At 40.9% G+C, this 17,637-nt stretch overlaps 3 protein-coding genes across 5 annotated transcripts; 1 reads left to right on the top strand and 2 right to left on the bottom strand.

The window, feature by feature from the left end:
• Positions 1 to 473: 473 nt before the first annotated feature.
• On the bottom strand, positions 474 to 6,692 carry si:ch211-256e16.3 (kelch-like protein 17). Of its 3 annotated transcripts, none has more exons than XM_034895327.1 (12): positions 6,561 to 6,692; positions 5,940 to 6,242; positions 5,446 to 5,580; positions 5,160 to 5,351; positions 4,134 to 4,277; positions 3,848 to 4,034; positions 2,961 to 3,107; positions 2,721 to 2,849; positions 2,040 to 2,216; positions 1,786 to 1,932; positions 1,530 to 1,695; positions 474 to 1,274 (listed from the first exon to the last, which is right to left on the bottom strand). In XM_034895327.1, exons 2-12 carry the CDS (start codon positions 6,219 to 6,221, stop codon positions 1,118 to 1,120), a joined length of 1,863 nt encoding a protein of 620 aa, XP_034751218.1. In that variant the 5' UTR covers positions 6,222 to 6,242; positions 6,561 to 6,692; the 3' UTR covers positions 474 to 1,117. The 3 variants fall into 3 exon arrangements, with proteins under 3 accessions (XP_034751218.1, XP_034751219.1, XP_034751220.1); XM_034895328.1 differs by having other exon boundaries at positions 2,961 to 3,101; XM_034895329.1 differs by lacking the exon at positions 1,786 to 1,932.
• A 1,446-nt stretch (positions 6,693 to 8,138) lies between these two features.
• On the bottom strand, positions 8,139 to 11,712 carry anks4b (ankyrin repeat and sterile alpha motif domain containing 4B). The gene is made up of 2 exons (XM_034895330.1): positions 11,378 to 11,712; positions 8,139 to 9,661 (listed from the first exon to the last, which is right to left on the bottom strand). The coding sequence occupies exons 1-2, from the start codon at positions 11,536 to 11,538 to the stop codon at positions 8,530 to 8,532; spliced, it is 1,293 nt and encodes a 430-aa protein (XP_034751221.1). The 5' UTR covers positions 11,539 to 11,712; the 3' UTR covers positions 8,139 to 8,529.
• A 1,145-nt stretch (positions 11,713 to 12,857) lies between these two features.
• Positions 12,858 to 17,437, top strand: LOC117958739 (peroxisomal membrane protein PMP34). Its single transcript, XM_034895334.1, has 9 exons — positions 12,858 to 13,197; positions 13,384 to 13,444; positions 13,871 to 13,937; positions 14,243 to 14,397; positions 15,403 to 15,519; positions 15,614 to 15,759; positions 16,345 to 16,440; positions 16,817 to 16,899; positions 16,980 to 17,437. Exons 1-9 carry the CDS (start codon positions 13,123 to 13,125, stop codon positions 17,125 to 17,127), a joined length of 948 nt encoding a protein of 315 aa, XP_034751225.1. The 5' UTR covers positions 12,858 to 13,122; the 3' UTR covers positions 17,128 to 17,437.
• The last annotated feature ends 200 nt before the right edge of the window (positions 17,438 to 17,637 follow it).

Raw genomic sequence — 17,637 nt, 5'->3', positions numbered from 1 at the left:
GAAGTTTGAATCTACGAATATCTTTCCGAGTTGGCTCACGTTTATTAAACCATGCGCACGGATTATGAATCCGTTTAGGTCTCCCCAGGATCCTAAAACGATCGTCGGCCAAATCTCCGCTGCTTGATCGACCCTCTGGTCCCGAGTTTAGCTAGAGCGGAAAAAGCCAACGTGTGCTTCTTTTACCAACACACACACACATTTCTAATCCAAACAACGTCAACCTTGGCACCGCACTTACACGTGCCCGTAGCAAGACAACCGACTGTCTATAATATATGAATGGACTATGAGCAAGACACCTGTCGAGTTTGAAATCAAATCTAACGGTTCTAGAGATACACGCATACCACACACACACATTCCTGCAATTTATTGTTAAATATCATACATTTTGATCTAAGTCAACTTGTCACTGTGCGTATTTCTAGGTCATTTGTGAAAGGTAAAATAAAATCCCAGCACTCACAATAAATAATAAAAATCTTTATTAGAACCCACTCCATTTATAGTCATTAAAATGCATCATGCACATTACAAAAATATACTGAACATATTACAAGTGGTGACGACAATCATTCAGAACTTACAAAAACACTGCTCACGTACAGACATCTTTTCACAGGTGACCTTTGAAAATATTCACAAGTAGATTCTTTGGCCCTTAGAGCATCTTCTGATAGAGCCAAATATTTACCATTTTTTTCTCACAGCTAGTCACACCCCATTGAATATGCCACATAATACAAAAATACAGCCTGTTGGCTGAGAAAACCTTCACAGATTTGAGTGCTCGGACCATAACAGCACCCTAACCATCATACACAGGGGAGTTATAACTGAGTCGTCAATCAGTAACTTGAAATTCATGTACGATGTTTCCTTTGTTACCACGCCTAAAGTTAGGACCCAAGTGAGACTTTTTCCACTAGCAGTCACCGTTTAAAAGAAAAAAAACCTGACTACTACTCTTTGCCACCTGTAACAGCTCAACCAGTGCTCTGCCAAGTCCAGGCGTCCCTTCACAGTTTGCTGTCTTCCACAGCTCTGAGCTTTGTAGGGCGATGTTCCCTAATGAGGGTGCAAAGAACAACCACATAACGTTTCCTCAGACAGATCAGTTGTCATTTGGCGTCCCGGGAAAGTTGTTTATGTGGAGGTCCTTCCTCAGCTGGAGAGACACACAGCTGAGCCAGCTGCGACTGGTGGTCATCTCTCCAACGATCTCCCACGTGTCCTTCTCGTCACAGTACCTCTCGATAGTGTCGTGATATCTGCATGAAATGTATGTTATATGCAACTGCATCCAAAAACATAAGGTACATAGTCTGATTTTCAAACAATTCTTTGTATTTATCGTTGAATGCTAATGAAAGGATGAAAACAAGAAATTACAGAGGTGAACCAGTAAATTCCTGAAATGGTTCTTAGGCTTCCGCAAAAGTTCCGGGTGGGATTAGAAGATTAGATTAGATATAAAAAAAAAAAAAAAAAAAAAAAAAAAAAGACTTCCCAGATTAGCCCCTCACCTGTCCCACCCTTCTTCTCCTCCCAGGACATAGATATGTCCATCCACCACAGCAGCACCAGGCCGGTAGCGACGTTCTTTCATGGGGGCGCACATGGTCCACTGATTGGTTTTAGGATTGTAACACTCCACCTTATCGGTGTTCTCTGTCGAGGCATGCCATCCACCTGGGAGAACGAACACTCAATGCAATCATCGTGCTAGATTTCATTGGCGTGGTTGCGGTGTTGTTGAGCGCTTTAAAGTGAGTTACATACCTATAACATAAATCTTTCCTTTGAGTGTGCAAGCAGCTGAACCAGATCGAGCGATCTGCATGGGGGCAACCTCTGTCCATACAGAGGTTTTAGGGTTGTACACCTGAGCAAGGTCTGTGCCGTCACCATCCTCTAGAATTGCACCACCTAACATGACAGAGTGACACATGAAAGAAAAAGAAAGAACACAACTGTAAATCCATATATTTTTTATGTAACAACCTCAAGAAAAGTGTTCACGTGTAGTTTCCTACCAGTAACATAGAGGAGTCCGTCCAGGGCCACCACAGCAGGACTTGTGACGGCCATCTTCACAGATTCTGTGAATTGCCAGGTGTTGGTGTAAGGGTTGTAGCACTCCACCGAGTCCAGACGAGAGCGTCCCTCCCACCCTCCCACTGCATACACAAAGCCGTCCAGCATCACCAGGCCTGAGAGGAGGGAGGACAATTAGTCTCTAATTATTCATTTATTTTTATTAAGATTTTTTTGGGGCATTTTAGGCCTTTATTTGACAGGACAGATGAAGACATGAAAGGGGAGAGATAGAGGAGGGAATGACATGCAGCAAAGGGCCTCCTCAGGTTGGACTCGAACCCGGGCCTGCTGCATCGAGGAGTAAACCTCTATACATGGGTGCCCGCTCTATCAACTGAGCTATCTGAGACACTAATATAATAACTTTTTGTTTCTCTATGCCCTTCTCCTCTGAGAGAACTTAGAACATGAACCTGTTACTACAGTGTAAAAAATTAGCAACCAAAAATGAGAACTTCAAAGCTCTTAATGCAACTAAAACACAACATGCTCCTTTCAAAACCTTCTTGGAGAAGACAGTTAAGACATAGACAGATTTTCTTTTTAAAATCCCTGAAAAGGCATATATGATGTCCTTGACGGTAGAGTAAGGGCTTGTGGTACAGAGACTGCCTCACCTAACTCAGAGCGAGCTACATTCATTGGAGCCATCTCCATCCAGGAGTCGAAGCAGGGGTCGTAGCGCCACATCTCTCTGCTGGCTGAGCCATCGGGAAACTCTCCTCCTGCCAAATAAAGAGTGGAGTCTACAGAGACGGAGAACAGGAGGATGGAAACAAACATGTCACTCGTCATGTGCACCGCATATTAAGCTTTGCCGTTGCTCAGTCGTGAATTTAAATTTCCCTGAATCTCACCTGACAGGACCAGCCCGTGTTTGCTCACCGCGAAGGGCAGGCAGGCCAGGTTCTTCCATTGATTCGTCACAGGATCGAAGCTCTCGACGCTGCGCAGAACCACCTTGTCATCCTCACCGCCGACCGTCACTATCACTTCAGCTGTCCCTGTTGCCATGGCAACAAGAGTAGAGGAACAGAGTAATAAACCAGGCACGTTGGCCTTTGGATTTATGTTCATCTAAAACGTTTGCCCCGGTAGGCTACAACGTAGTCGTGTGCAGGGCTGAAACCAATATTATTTGCTTTATCGCTTAAATCAGTTTTTTTGATAAATAGTTTTCTCCATAAAATACGAGAAGATGCCGCTCACAAAAGATGAAGCTGATGTATTTAAATGTCTTTTTACCCAACCATGGGTACAACACCACAGATAGGTGGCTTTATATGATGGAAGACCAAGAAAACCAACAAATATTCAGTTTCGAGATGCTAAAATGTTTGAGTTTGGCATTTTTGCTTTGCCTTTGATTAATCAGTTATTATAATAGTTGCCGATTGACGTTCTGACGTTTGATTAATCCTGTTATGTGGTTTGTGTATTGCAAACTAACAAAGTGTAGTGCAAAAAAACAGTGTACAAGCAGTCAAATATCCACAATAATAATAAATATTAATAATAAGTAGGAACGGGAAAAAATTTTTTGAATGTAAACCTTTATATAAAAAAGGAACAAAAAGGTGAGTCTCAATAAAATTCAAAGTCTTACATGTCTCACAATTACTTGATGAGGATTTTTTTTTTTTTTTTTTTTTTTTTTTTTTATAAAAGGTGCAAATTGAAAAAAAAGTAGACTAGATACAGCCTCTCCTCATGAAGAAATTGCATGCGATGCGAGTGATTTTACCGGTGGACCTGCGTGGCCTGGATCTGGAGCAGTAGAGCTCTCCACGGCGGTCCTTCAGCAGCAGGTAGTCCTTGGCCTCGGAGATGAGCTTCTGGCAACTCTGGTTCTCCTTCACCACATCCAGAGACTCGACCACATCATGGAGGTAGTAGGGGCTGATGAGAGGCAGCCGGATGTGTTCAAGGACCTTTGAGGAACAATGGAAAGATGAGACGAGAAGAACTACGAGATAAGCTAACTGCGTGTGCATTATAATGTGCATGCGAACATGCTTGTGTAAACTGACCTTTTCAAAGCTCTGTTTGCGAGACGTACATTTATTCAACCACGATACGGCAGCCTCAAACACCATCTCCTCTTTAGGCACAATCAGAAAATCACTGGCAATGATTTCTGTCAGTTTGTCCACACACAGAGACAGGAACTCCTCCTGGTGGGTGGGCGGGGGGGGGAATAAAATAAATAAAATGTGAATGACAACCAACTCAACCTGCTTTGTGAATGGACACGATTTTTATTTTTTGTGAAAATAGTTGACATGTAGAATAACAATACACATGCAGACATCAGTAGCTTTGTTGAATGTTATGATTGAAAATTGAATGTACAAATCATATATTAGGGTAAGTGTGTGTATGAGTTTATTCATGTTTCAATGTCCATCCTGGTGTACATGTGTAGTGAACTTTAGTTGGGTGGGATGCAATGGTAGTTAATCACCTCATCGTCTTTGTTAAGCCCCTCCCACACATTAAACCCTCAACACTGACAGGTTCAATTATCCTGGCGAGGTACTAGTGACATGCGCAAAGGCAGCAATGCCATCAACTTGATATTGGCGATGATTTGTTATTTTCATTTTAGAAAACGGACTCGACAAAATGCTGTTTTTTTTACATTTTTGTTGACGCGGCTGGTTGGGAAATTTGACAGTACTGTACATACCATGAGAATAATGGTATGTACAGTACTCTTCAAACCTTTTCTCAAAGCACCAAACACCTGATTTTTCAGTTGTTTTTTTCTAGTACTAACAATTATATTTACCGACAATATTTTATCCATTAATCATGTACACATTTAATCTATAAAATTAATGTAAAGTGCCCCTCCCAATTTCCTAAAGCCCCAGAGACCCCAATTTGTCACAACCAAAATCAAGGCTCATGTGTGGGAGACCACACATGAGTTGCAAATATCAAGAAGTTTATTTTACAAAACTAGACAGGGAAACCAGTATCTGGTTGCCTGCCGCCAGCTTATATAGTCTTGCAACCAGACCAGTTGAGCCTTGTGTCTCCATCAGTCTCACCTGCTGAGAAACACTGCTGAAGTGCTCGTGAATGTAGTCCATGCTGCGTTTCTCCAGCACCTTACACGAATGGGCCTCAGCAAAGCAGTGAATCCCCACACAGTTCATCTCATCCATCTGACACTCCATGAAATGACAACAGGCTTCTCGAACAGCCATCACATCCAGCAGGTTGGCAGCTGCCAGCAGGGCCTGGACAAAATGTTATCAGTTCTCAGTACAAATGCTCTTTAGGAAGGCTGGCGGTGGGGAAGAAAAAACAAACAAATATGAGCTGATCATTTACCTGTACGTTCGCTTTTGAAATGTAGACCTCTGAGGTGTAGGCGTAGCTCACCAACATGCCAATCATCTGAGGCTCAACTCCATTGATGGCAACACGCTCCTGTTTGGACTCTATCAGGTCAGTGGAAAACATTGCCTGAAGAGATGAAAGGAGATATGACATAATTTTCTAGCTAACGAACATCTGGATTTAGGTGCATCCTCGGCTGAACCGGAAGCTAAAGGCCGTAAAGGCCGTCTCAAAGCTCTTATTTCTGCACTGAGGAGCGAGTAGCGAGCATCGAGGAGGGATCACAGAGAAGCCACGAGCGAGGATACAGGAGAGAAGCCTTCCCGGAAGCCATGCAGCTGACAAATTCCTGTGACGCTTTCAATGTGCATCTCATCCCTCAAAAAAAAAAACACATTTCCTTGTTTCCTCTTTCCAAGGAGAAATTAAGATGCACAGATTCTTGTGTGTGTCACTGACATGACTAGGTGGGAAGCTGCGTTTACCTGGAAGTAAGAGCTAAAGGAGGCCAGCACAATGCGATGGCAGGGGAACTCCTGTCCTCCACAACACAGGGTCACATCACAGAAGGCGTTGTTGAGCCGCAAGCTGTTGAGGCCCTGCAGGACAGTGTTGGAGTGCTTGGACTCCACAAACAGGTAATCCTCTCTGCTCAAAGAGGCTGGAGGGGCGGCAGCAGCGGCGCCGGCGTCCTCCTGGACAGGAAAGGTGGCGTTTATAGTGGACGGCGAGGGAAAATCGGCGTTGACAGCAAATATTTCAGCCATGTCTCACTTTGCTCGGTAAGCCTGCGAGGTTAGTAGAGGCAAAACAGACATCATAGTCAAAACACTTTGACAACATATTCTCACTTTAGATCAAACAAGCGATTTAAATATTAGCTGGGCTAGTCCTCAGTGAGTTAACTCTAATTGATGAGGGGTATTTGTAAAGTCGGGGGACACGCAACAAGCGGAGAGACGACCTGAGATTGTCTATATTAGCTCATTAATGAGGCTTAGCAGAGCAAACGAGCCGTTAGCTACATCTTGAATAAAACGATCCGTCATTGGATAAGTATTACCGTTACATACCAGGAAGGGCCAGGTGACATGAAACGGCATTACCTGATGGACATAATCGTGACCACTTCAATGTGAGCCCACTCTCCCCCACCACGAAACGGCAACAACCAGCATTTAAAGAGACTCACCGGAAGTCACTCACAGCTCAAGAGACTTCACCTTGGAGTACTTCCGGCTTTGCTTTTTTAGTTCCCGCGCCGCCATAGCCGCCACGAACTTTTCATTTTAGAAAGTGATTTTAGTCGTATTTCTTTCTCTGTTGAAGTTATTTATGGTCAAGGTATAATTGTAAAATATTTTACTCAATTGTTTACAGTTGCCACTTGCCATCATGTTGTTGGTCATGGTTGCTTAATTAGGCCAGAAATACGGTATAGTTATGAAGGCCTTATAGCCTGAACCACACCTGTGTTTTCACATAAGGAATTTATGAAATGTATTTCTATCTTCCTGTCAATTTTTCTTGGAACTGTGTGTGGAAACATTGAGAGAAACTTCAAATCAACTTCCTTGTATGTGTATACCCATTACCTGATTCAGATCTGCTGTTAATGATTTCCTAATTTCAACTAAATCTTCTTAAAGCTGGATTACCAATCAGACATTAATATTAGCAACTATTTGCAGGGCCGGATTTAGAAATATTCTTTAAATATTATCAAGGGGACTGCTGTGATTTCAGTCAACAAACATTATCATTTTATCCTTATGTTTAATGTGTGTTAACATTTGTGGTTTTTCTTGTTTCAAGTCATTAGGTGATGATTTTGTAGAAGAAGGATTAGATCAAAATGTAGTTAGCTCACGTCTTTATGCTGTGCATGGGCTGTGGATTTGGTGAATTTCTTCCTTTATTTGCTTATGACTCTTCACTTGCAGTGAGTTGAGCTCATATAACCACAATACTTGTACCATGTTGGTGACCAACAATTTCCCCCCAATGGAAGCTGAAAAGGGCTCCTGCACACTGCCTGAGTGGCATGTCTGTTTTTATTTTGGCTCCCATGTCAACAGGTTAGAGCTTCCTTACTTCCTGCGTGGCACGCACGTCTCGGGCGTGTTTCCAGTCAAAATGGAATAAGAAAAGATGTATATGTCATTTTGACACAAATACATTTAATAAATGACATTTTGATGTTTGAAAGTCTCTAGGTTTTGACACGAATGCAGATATAAAATGCAATAAAAAAATACATAGATTCAATTATTGATTTGTCAATACAGAACGAAATGTCGAAAAATTTGCACACAAATGTTCAAACAAAACACCTGACAAAATAAAGTTGAAGAACACGCTATTATTTTATTTAATCAATGGGAAACATTTACATGTGTACAGAAAAGTCTAGCAGCAGCTGCGTCAGACACGCTTCTGGTGTGCAAAGATATAGAAAACACCACGCGTCTGACACGCAACAGAAACACCATTCTCACGCCATGCAGGTAGTGTGCTGGAGCCCTAAGAGGTAAAAGAAAAGGCCCTGGGACAAAACTCTTGTCCCCACAACATGATGAAAACAAATCCAAGCACACACACACACACACCAGATAATATTAAATTAGAGACATTATGTTTTTTTTATTCAACAATTATGTTGTCATCAGTAAAAATAATTACAAAAAACACAAAAGAGTACATCCAAATCATCCAATGACGCTGTTATGTAATTTATCGATTAAAAATTGAATTGCTTATGTTGTACGTTTTTTGTCCGTGTCAAACAGATTTATGGAGGCCATTGCTGATATTGTAGGTCCTAACACCTGTCATGCTGTGTGTAAATTGGCCTGAACATGGATAATACTATTTAACCAGAGCACAATGGCGTTTCATCTCCATAGAAATAAAGGTTGATATATAGTTCAGGTGTAGAAAATGTTATTTAGAGAAAAAATTTGCTGAATCATCTTTGTTTTACACAGAGAATCAAACTTGTGGCTCTATTTACAAAAGACACTGACTCATCTAAGCTTCTAACATCATTATTTAACCACTGTTCACGTTTTTAGATCACAAGCAGCTGTCCTTCATGACGCCAGGAGTCTCCAGTGCGCTCTTTCTGTGAGCAACAGCTTCCAGGATCTTCTTCCTGGGTCCCAGCTGGATGCGAATGCCTTTTAGGTCTTCATCAGAGCAAAGCATCAATGCCTCCAGGTCTAGGTGCTCTCTGCTGAATGCAAGGGCAAACTCTGGCAAGGAGATGGCAGACAAGAATGCATCTAAAGGAGAGGTTTCCTCATCTTCATCATCATCCAGTCCCAGATCTTCCTGATCCCAGGGCAGATCAGCATTACCATTCCCCTCGAAGCCAGCAACGTCTTCCTCTGCCTCGAACAACTCGTTCTGAACGAGGTAGCCAAGACTTTCATTGTTCCCGCTGGGGATGTCCTCTGACTCCACCCCCATCTTCTTCATAAAAATCAGACCTCCAAGGCCGGGCCGGTTGAAAATGGACTGTTTGACTTGGTCTGGTTTGTCATCGTCGGAATAATCTTCGGAGCCTGCCATTCCTTCTCCGTCCAACATGTTCTCATCCTGCTCATTGAAGACATCCAGAAACTCTGGCTGCTCAGACACTTCACTCTCCTGTTTGAGGAAAATAACATTCCCATCCCCTCCTGATTTCTGCAATGTGCCTTTATCTTTCTTCCCGAGCTTCTTCTGGAGTGTGCCTTTAAACCTGGCTGTGAGGGAGCCAGATTTATCAGCAGCAATAAGCTTGGAGAACTGCTCATTGACGCTGGACATGGTACCACCGTCTGAGAGTGCTGATGCCATGCTGGCCTCTGAGACAGACCCAGTATTGCCATGGTACATTTTATCCATCTTGGTCTGGTGTTTCTTTTTCACCTTCTCGCAGAGTTTCACGCGTTTCTCAGCTTCTTTGACAGCCTCCTTCTTTTGATTGGCCACCTTCTTGGGGTTTTGGTTGGTCTGCTGTGAGGCAGCAGCGTCTAGGAAGCGCACACAGTCCATGCGGTCACGAGAAGCAGCAACGTCCATAGCTGTGTGGTGTTCATTGTCCAGTGCAAAAAGGTTAGCACCGAAGTTAACCAGAAAGCTGAGGATGTGCATGTGGCCGTTAGCCGCTGCGTGGTGCAACGGTGTGTTTCCCCAGATGTCACTCCTGTTGGGGTCTCCTCTGTCCACAAAAGAAAGAATTGATTACAAGGGTTTGTAGAAAGAAAATGTTAAAGATTGTTTACTTTTTTAGTTTGATTTGATTTATTTGTGGTACCTACAAAACTCACCAATTCAAGGGACAACACGATAAAATGGGAATATTATATTATATATTTCCAACATGGTCCCAAGGAGTTAAAACGCAGACATAAAATATACATTTAAACTACCTCAGTGCAATCCAATCAAAAAACAGATGTTCACCAGAATGTTGACAAAAACAAAAACAGAGTTTAGGAAAGTAAGAATTAAATAGTAAAAAGTAAAGCTGCTCTTGTTGTTAGACATCAAGGCATGCGTTAAAGTGGTTTTTATCTTATTCTATCTAAAAGGTGGGAAAAATCCTTCAAAAATGAATGGCACTCAAACAGGAGAGAACAACTGTGGTTTGATGTGGTTAGATTTTTTGTCGCACCATACAGCGAGTCTCTCTTTATTATTATGTTGTGCTAACTTTCCCAAGGGAGTCAAATAATGGCTCACCTGTCTTTTAACTAGTTTTTGTCAGTCAAGTCATGGCTCAGTTTGCAGTGAAAGGGATAGTTTGCCATTTAGAAAAATACGCTTTGCTTTGCAACCGAGAGTTAGATGAGAAGATTGATACTCTCTTGGGATAAATATGAAGCTTGAGTAAGCAGCCGATTAGCTTAGCTTAGTGTGAAGACTGGACATGGTGGGAAACAGCTGGCTCTTTCTAAAAGGTAACAACATTTTAAAAAGAAAGAAAGAAAAAAAAAACTGTTACAGCTGGATCCGTCTACATAATTACCATACAGTATTCCTTTAAATACATGTTAAGAATGACCATATAATCTTTCATTTACAAAATAAACTTACAACACATAACTAAATTATACCAAAGACTGCTGAAGATAATTGGTAAACTATTAAGATTTAAAGTCCACTCATGGCTGGGCCTTACTGTCACAGCCATAAAAGTCTTAATTGCTGTATTTGTTATAAATCCCAATGACTAAAGCGGAAAAGCATCAGCTACAAAGTCTGTCCACGTAACTGGTAACTGGTACTGGAACCAGGCAACTGGTGTGCCTCACGCCCTACTACCCTAATATCCTCAAAAACCTCTTTCTAAACCTCAGTTTTCAGGGAGAATGCTGTTCCACATTTAAGCCTGTCTTTTGTAGTGTTGAATAAATAATGGAGGTGGGGGTGGTTGGGAAAGATAAATGGCTCTTTTGTTTTACAGGATGGCTTTGGCTGATTAAACAATTGGCTCAGCTCATGAGAGAGAAAAGTCTAAAGAGTGGAATGAAGTTTTGGCTCATAGTATGATACTGCAGACATGTGAACATCAGCGTGTAAAACCCCCCAAATGAAGTCCTAAATAATGCTCTGTCAAAATAGCATAAAACGCATTATTTTTCAATCATAAAGTTAATTGGTCAACTTTTAAACTTTGCTCAGTGAACATTATTAATAGTTTTATTGTATATCTTAGTTTAGTTTTAGAGCAGTACACATTTTACAGTAGAATTTGCAATAAAATGTATGTATTTATGCGTCTTAGTGTAACAATAGTTCCAAATGGAAACATATCAAGAAACGTCAGAGCTCTAATAAACATGGAGATAAACCTTGCTATGGCCATTCATTGTGTCAGTATGCTATGAGTGAGGTGAAGCCCAGGTGATAAAGAGGAGTGTATCATGCTTACTCTCTGCTGCATATGAGCTGAAGAGCATCAACATGTCCGTGGAAAGCAGCCAGTAAGGTGGGAGTCATGCCGTCCTCATCTGCGGTGTTAAGGTCCTTTCTTGTGGCTTCCTTCAAGAGGTCCAAGTATCCATCAATCGCTGCTTTGTGGTACCTAGACATCTCTTCAAAAGAACAGAAAATGTCAAATCTGTTACTCCTTTTTCTTTTTCCCCCAAACCCGCTCCTGTCAGATGCACAGACTGACTCGACTGCAGACCCGAGCAAACAAAGTGATCACTGGGCGTTAACATGTCAGCAGCTCAGAGCCATAAAACAAAAGCAAAGTCCAGCTCCCTACTGTCAACTGCACAATTTCACCAACGATGCTTGAGAACATACGTAAGAGTTATTTAAAGCTTAATTATTAAGTGTGATACCAGCATGATGTCCAGTGTTATACCGTAAGTACAATTAAGTGAAACTTTTCCTGCTACTTTATAATACTTCTTTTTACTCTACAACAGTTATTTTTACACTTACTATTTACTTTACAGATTCAAATTTTGCATAAAAAAGGCAGTCACCTTATACAATATGATACTTGATTGGACCCTCACATTGACCAGTTACACCATTAAACTGTTCAATTCAATTTTATTTATATAGCACCAAATCACCACAAACTAAACTAAAGTAATAATCCACCAAATGTAATATTACACACTGCATGATGAGTGCTTTTACATACTTAAAGAGATACTTTGCTGTTTTAAATCCAGCTCGGTGTCATCTTAGTGTGGGCAGTGGAAGTGGTGTTTAGCTTACAGAACTATTATTTAAAATCGCAAAGTATCCCTTTAAGTATATTTGTAAATACTATTTTTAGTTTTACTGAAGTAAAATTTTGAACTGAGGACTTTTACTTATGTAAAATATATAGTGGAATCGAAAATACTCAAAAGTACAAATACCTCAAAACTGCTGTAAGTACAATACTTGGTATTTGGTTACATTCCACCTTTGATAACTATTTTAGTTTAGTACAATATCTGAATGCTTCTTTTACCACTGGTGATTTCATTGACTGCTTTTGATACAAGAATTGTTTTACGGTCAGACTTGTTAAAAAGAGAAATATATGTATAATGATTTAGTAATATTTTAAATCGCTAATTTATTTTAGCTAATTTGTGTTGTTATTTTAAGTATTTTGACTTTCTATATTTGCTTTACAATTACATATGCTAAAAACAGTGGTGGAAGACGTATTATACAGATCCTTCATTAAGTAAAACTACAAATACCATACAGGAAATTTCTCCAAGTAAAAGCACTGCATTGAAAAATGCAAGCCAACCAAAAAAATACTAACATCTTTTTGTACCCTCCACTAGATTAGGTGGCAGTAATGCGTCTTTACTACTTGCTAAACGCCAACAGAAGAAGAAGAAGAAGAAGAAGAAGAAGAAGAAGAAGAAGAAGAAGAAGTAGTAGTAGTTGTTGTAGTTCTTTTTACAGTCACTGGGTGCAGGGTTCAACCAATGAATTGGGACTGGGAGGAAACATTGCTCGGCACTTTTCTCTCTACTTCGGTTTCTCTTATTTCTGGCCGCCTTGTATACGTGAACACCATGGAGTCGGAGCTGTGAAAGTTTGTGTAATTTCTCAAACAGTTCCGCAGCTAGAAAAAACAGACTGACCACTAGCTACCTCTGTTCGGGTCCTTCTTCCGCAGTTATTGTCCCGGTGTTTGGGTGTGCAGAGATGTCCGAGAACGGTGGCTCGGCTGTCGGCCTTCTGTCTTACGAGACGCTGGTTCATGCTGTGGCAGGTGCAATGGTGAGCAGAGATAAAGTGCAATAAAATGAGATGTCATAAATGAATGTAAAGTATGTGGGTTGTCTGGTCTATTGTCTATTAGCTTGATGTTAGCAGTGCTGGTATTGAAGAGGGAATTGTTTTACTGGGAAAGCGACTGAGCCTCTTGTCTTTTTGTTTTGTTGTTTTTCTTAAAATGGCTTTTAGGGGAGTGCGACAGCCATGACCGTCTTCTTTCCTTTGGACACAGCCAAAAGCAGACTGCAGGGTAAGTTTGAGGTCTTATCATCTTGGACTGAGGATACCTAATAGAAGTTTCTATTTTAACAATGATTTTTGTTTGTTTACAACACAACTTGGAGCAGCCAACCAACAACAACTTTTCTGAAAAACATCTGTCCTACTAAAAGAGCCAAAAACAAGTTTAGTATAAAGGTTTACTTCATAATTAAATTACTATAACTGCATGCCGAAGATGTAAAGGAATGGTCTACTCATTCAGCATTGCGCTAGACCAAGATATCCTGACTTTTAAGTCCTCATGAGTCAAGCTAAGGACACTTTGTACACCTTTTGTAAAAATAAATAAATCAGTAGGCAACCATTTAGGATGAGATTCCTCCTCATGTCCATTGATCTTGGTGGAGTTGCCCTAATAATATCTAGTTCAGGGGACCTGTTTTTTGTTTTTCAGTGGATGAGAAGAGAAAGTCTAACTCTACCCCTGTCATCCTGGCTGAGATAGCAAAGGAAGAAGGCCTGTAAGTATAGTTTTGTGCTGTGTTAAAAGGATACCAAGTTATGGATTGTTTTGTTTTTAAATACAATCTTTTTGGTTGGATTTCAACAACTCAATGACACACAAGTGCAATGTAGATGCAGGAGACATTTATGATCATTAACATCTGTCTGAACTATAGATGAAACAATCAATGTATCAATTAGTTGATGGACAGCAAATTCCTCTGTTACAATTTTTGTTAATTAAATAATAAAACTCTTGTTCCAGCTTCTCTAATGTGATATTTGCTAGTTTTCTAAGTGTGACTCTCATCATTTCTCCCAGTCAGGCTCTATACAGAGGCTGGTTACCAGTCATCTCCAGCCTCTGCTGCTCCAACTTTGTCTACTTCTACACCTTCAATACGCTGAAGAAGCTGGCGGCATCTGGACCAGAAAAGTCCACACCCGGCAAAGACCTGCTCATGGGGGTTGTATCAGGTAAACACATGTACAGTACAACTAATAACATTTATAACCTTATGGAAACCGTCAAGTAGTAAAGCTGTTGACTTGAGAGTTAAAGCTAGAGTGCAGAACTTTTAAATAGAAATGAACTTAACACAATGCTAACTAAAGGCCAAAATATTGTTTTGTGTTTAATCGTTGCCGTGGGTACGTTCATAGTTACGCGGAGATAGCTTGACGTGCACATCTCAAAAATTGTAACTACACGTCACAGCAACGCAGACCGCAACAATTGTGATTGGTCCGTTTGGCCGTGTCTTGTTAGCGTTGCATTACCTCCTACTCATTTCCGGGTTCTCCTTTTCCATAAACAACATAAACATTCCTGCTACAGATTTCCGACCGTGTTCACAAAGCACAGGGGAGACCCTTTGTTTCTCTCACTATGCCTCTACTGTAGATTTGGTACTCGCTCCGAAGATAATCCCTGTCACTCTCTCACTTGCTCTACCCACATTCCCCACACATACACACATGCCGGCCGTGCTATTCGCTTAAAGAGATCGACGCACACACCAAGTAGAGGTTTAAAGCCTCTGCAGAAGCACAAATCCGACTTTAGTCTATCACTGAAAGCTCTGAATTCCTCAGTATACTGGAGTTGTGGTGTCTGGAGCCTTATTAAAAGTAACTAGCTATCTAACATTACAGCAGATGAGCGAGAGGAATGTGCACTTTCTTTTCAGTATACTTAACATACCCACATTGACACAATTAAATGACATAATAGGAGTGGCTCCATTACACAGTTCCAACTTATATCCATTTTTCTTGCTAGAAGTTTTCCTCTCTTTGTTTCTACATTAGCCACTTGTAAATCAGTGGAATACTGTGAAGCCATCATAAGGGTAGTATTATATCATGCGTATCATTGCTATTTATTCAAGTTCTGCTCTAAAGAGCTAGTACAGGTCACAAACTACATGTGGTATCTTTTAAAAATAATACAAGAAAGCTAACTACCTGTTGTTCATACAGGGGTGGTGAATGTGATCCTGACCACTCCCATGTGGGTTGTCAACACTCGACTGAAGCTGCAGGGAGCAAAGTTCAGGAACGAAGACCTCCAGCAGACCCAGTACAGGGGCATCTTTGGCATGTCTTTCTATATTCAGTGTTCACTGTTCAGAGTAGCTTTTTTTTTTATTACTCAAATGTAAAACCCTGCTGTTCGGGCTTTCCTTCTCAGATGCTTTCTCACAGATCATAGCCAATGAGGGTGTGGGAACTCTGTGGAACGGCACTCTGCCCTCTCTCATTCTCGTCCTCAACCCGGCTGTACAGTTCATGCTTTATGAGGCCATGAAGAGAAAGGCAGGCAAGGGAGGGAAGAAGGTGAGAAGACACTGGCATTGTTGTGAGGAATACTACATTACCAAATCTAATCTATCAGCCTCGACTCCTTTTTGACCGAGTTGACTCATCTTTTTGTTCCAGCTGTAGTCGAGAAAATGTTTGCTAATATCAAACTCTGAACCACATGGATGTACGAAGCATCCTCTCATGGCGGGCCTGGGTCGGCCTGCAACCTGCGGTCCCTTTGCTGCATGTCATTCCCTCCTCTCTCCCCTTTCACGTGTTCAGCTTTCCTGTCAAATAAAGGCCTAAAAGTGCCCAACAAAATACATTTTAATATAAGCCATTTTAATATTACGTTTAATTTTGTAAAAGACAATAGCAGTTTAAAACGTGCAGCCTTTTCTAGTTGTAGTTGTTCTGGTGACCGAAATACTCTGAGATTTAAAATCGTTTTAAATATTTCTTTGGGCAAAGTAACGGCTTGGCTAGTAATGAACCACTTTTATGTTTTGATAGCCAAATCCTATTTGTGGGAAAATGTCAATCAAATCAAATGGGTTCTATAAATGTCTAGTGAAACCACGGGGTATTAGTGGGTTAATTCTTTGTCTCCCACCACAGATATCCTCAGCAGAGATCTTTCTCATTGGAGCCATTGCCAAGGCCATTGCTACCACCGCGACATATCCTCTTCAGACCGTTCAGGCCATCCTGAGGGTAAATACTAAGTTAAATAAAATATTACCCCTTTGTTTACTTTCCAAGAGGTTAGAGGATAAGCCTGATGATATTCTATTTTTTTTTATTGTAACATTTAAATTGTCACAGCATTTCTTAATGGCAAAAGAATAATAAAGCAGCCTTCAGACTTAACTGAAAACAAATCTTTTCTATGTAAAAAATATAGCAATTCTGTGCATAACAGTTTAGGAGCTTGACAAGCACCTCTAATGGAGCCCTTTGTAATCACTGTATATTGTAGACCGTACAGATGTTAGTGGTGCAGAATATCTTTAATATCTCATGGCAATGTCAGCTGTTCAACCTCAAATCTCAAGGAATTAAGCTAACCTGCCCAATGCTTTTTCATCAGTTCGGCCAGTACAAAGGTGATGGTAAGGGCGGGGTGTTTGGAAGCCTCTCAAACATTTTCTCTCTACTAATGGATAGAATCAAGTGAGTGCAGCTACAAACACAAACACATTCACTGACACAGTTAACTGGTTATTAATACACATCTGTTCCCTGTATTACAGGAAGTATGGCGTTCTTGGTTTGTACAAAGGCCTCGAGGCCAAGCTGCTACAGACAGTACTGACGGCTGCCCTCATGTTTGTTGTGTACGAGAAGATCACTGCTGCTACATTCAAAGTCATGGGCCTGAGCAAGAAACTTAAACAGTGAAAAAACACCTACTTGAATACAGCACTGCATTAGTACACTTGTCGATAGGTTTGATCTATGCCTATCTGTGATTGTTGATGCTAGGACGTGTTTCACTCGCATTAATGTTTTAATAAGAGATGGGATTGGTGCCTTTTTTATTTAGGGACACACTCGCCCAAAAACATACACCCTAACCAGAGGTGGGTGTGATACCTATAATTTCCTCTTTTTCTTAACCTTAACTGGTTCCATTTGTGCAGACTGGCCTTTTGGACTGGGGTTTTCTCCACTAGTGAATCTCTGTTGAGATTGTTATAAGTGATCCCACCAAAGACATAATGTGACGTTTTGGGAAATAGGCATATTCGCTTTCTCTGCTAGAAAGCAAATAAGCTTATTTCCCAAAATGTCGCACTTTTCCTTTTTAAACATTAGGGGCTTTCTGCAAATGTTAATACCAATAAGGAGAGCTATGTACGTAGGTATTGCCTCCATCCAAGCCAGTGGACCATTCTTCACAAACTCCGT

The sequence above is a fragment of the Etheostoma cragini genome, chromosome 15, assembly GCF_013103735.1.
Source record: "Etheostoma cragini isolate CJK2018 chromosome 15, CSU_Ecrag_1.0, whole genome shotgun sequence".
Classification (NCBI taxonomy): Eukaryota; Metazoa; Chordata; class Actinopteri; order Perciformes; family Percidae; genus Etheostoma; species Etheostoma cragini.
Note: the sequence above shows the minus strand (reverse complement) of the source record. Positions and strands in the feature narration are given on the sequence as shown.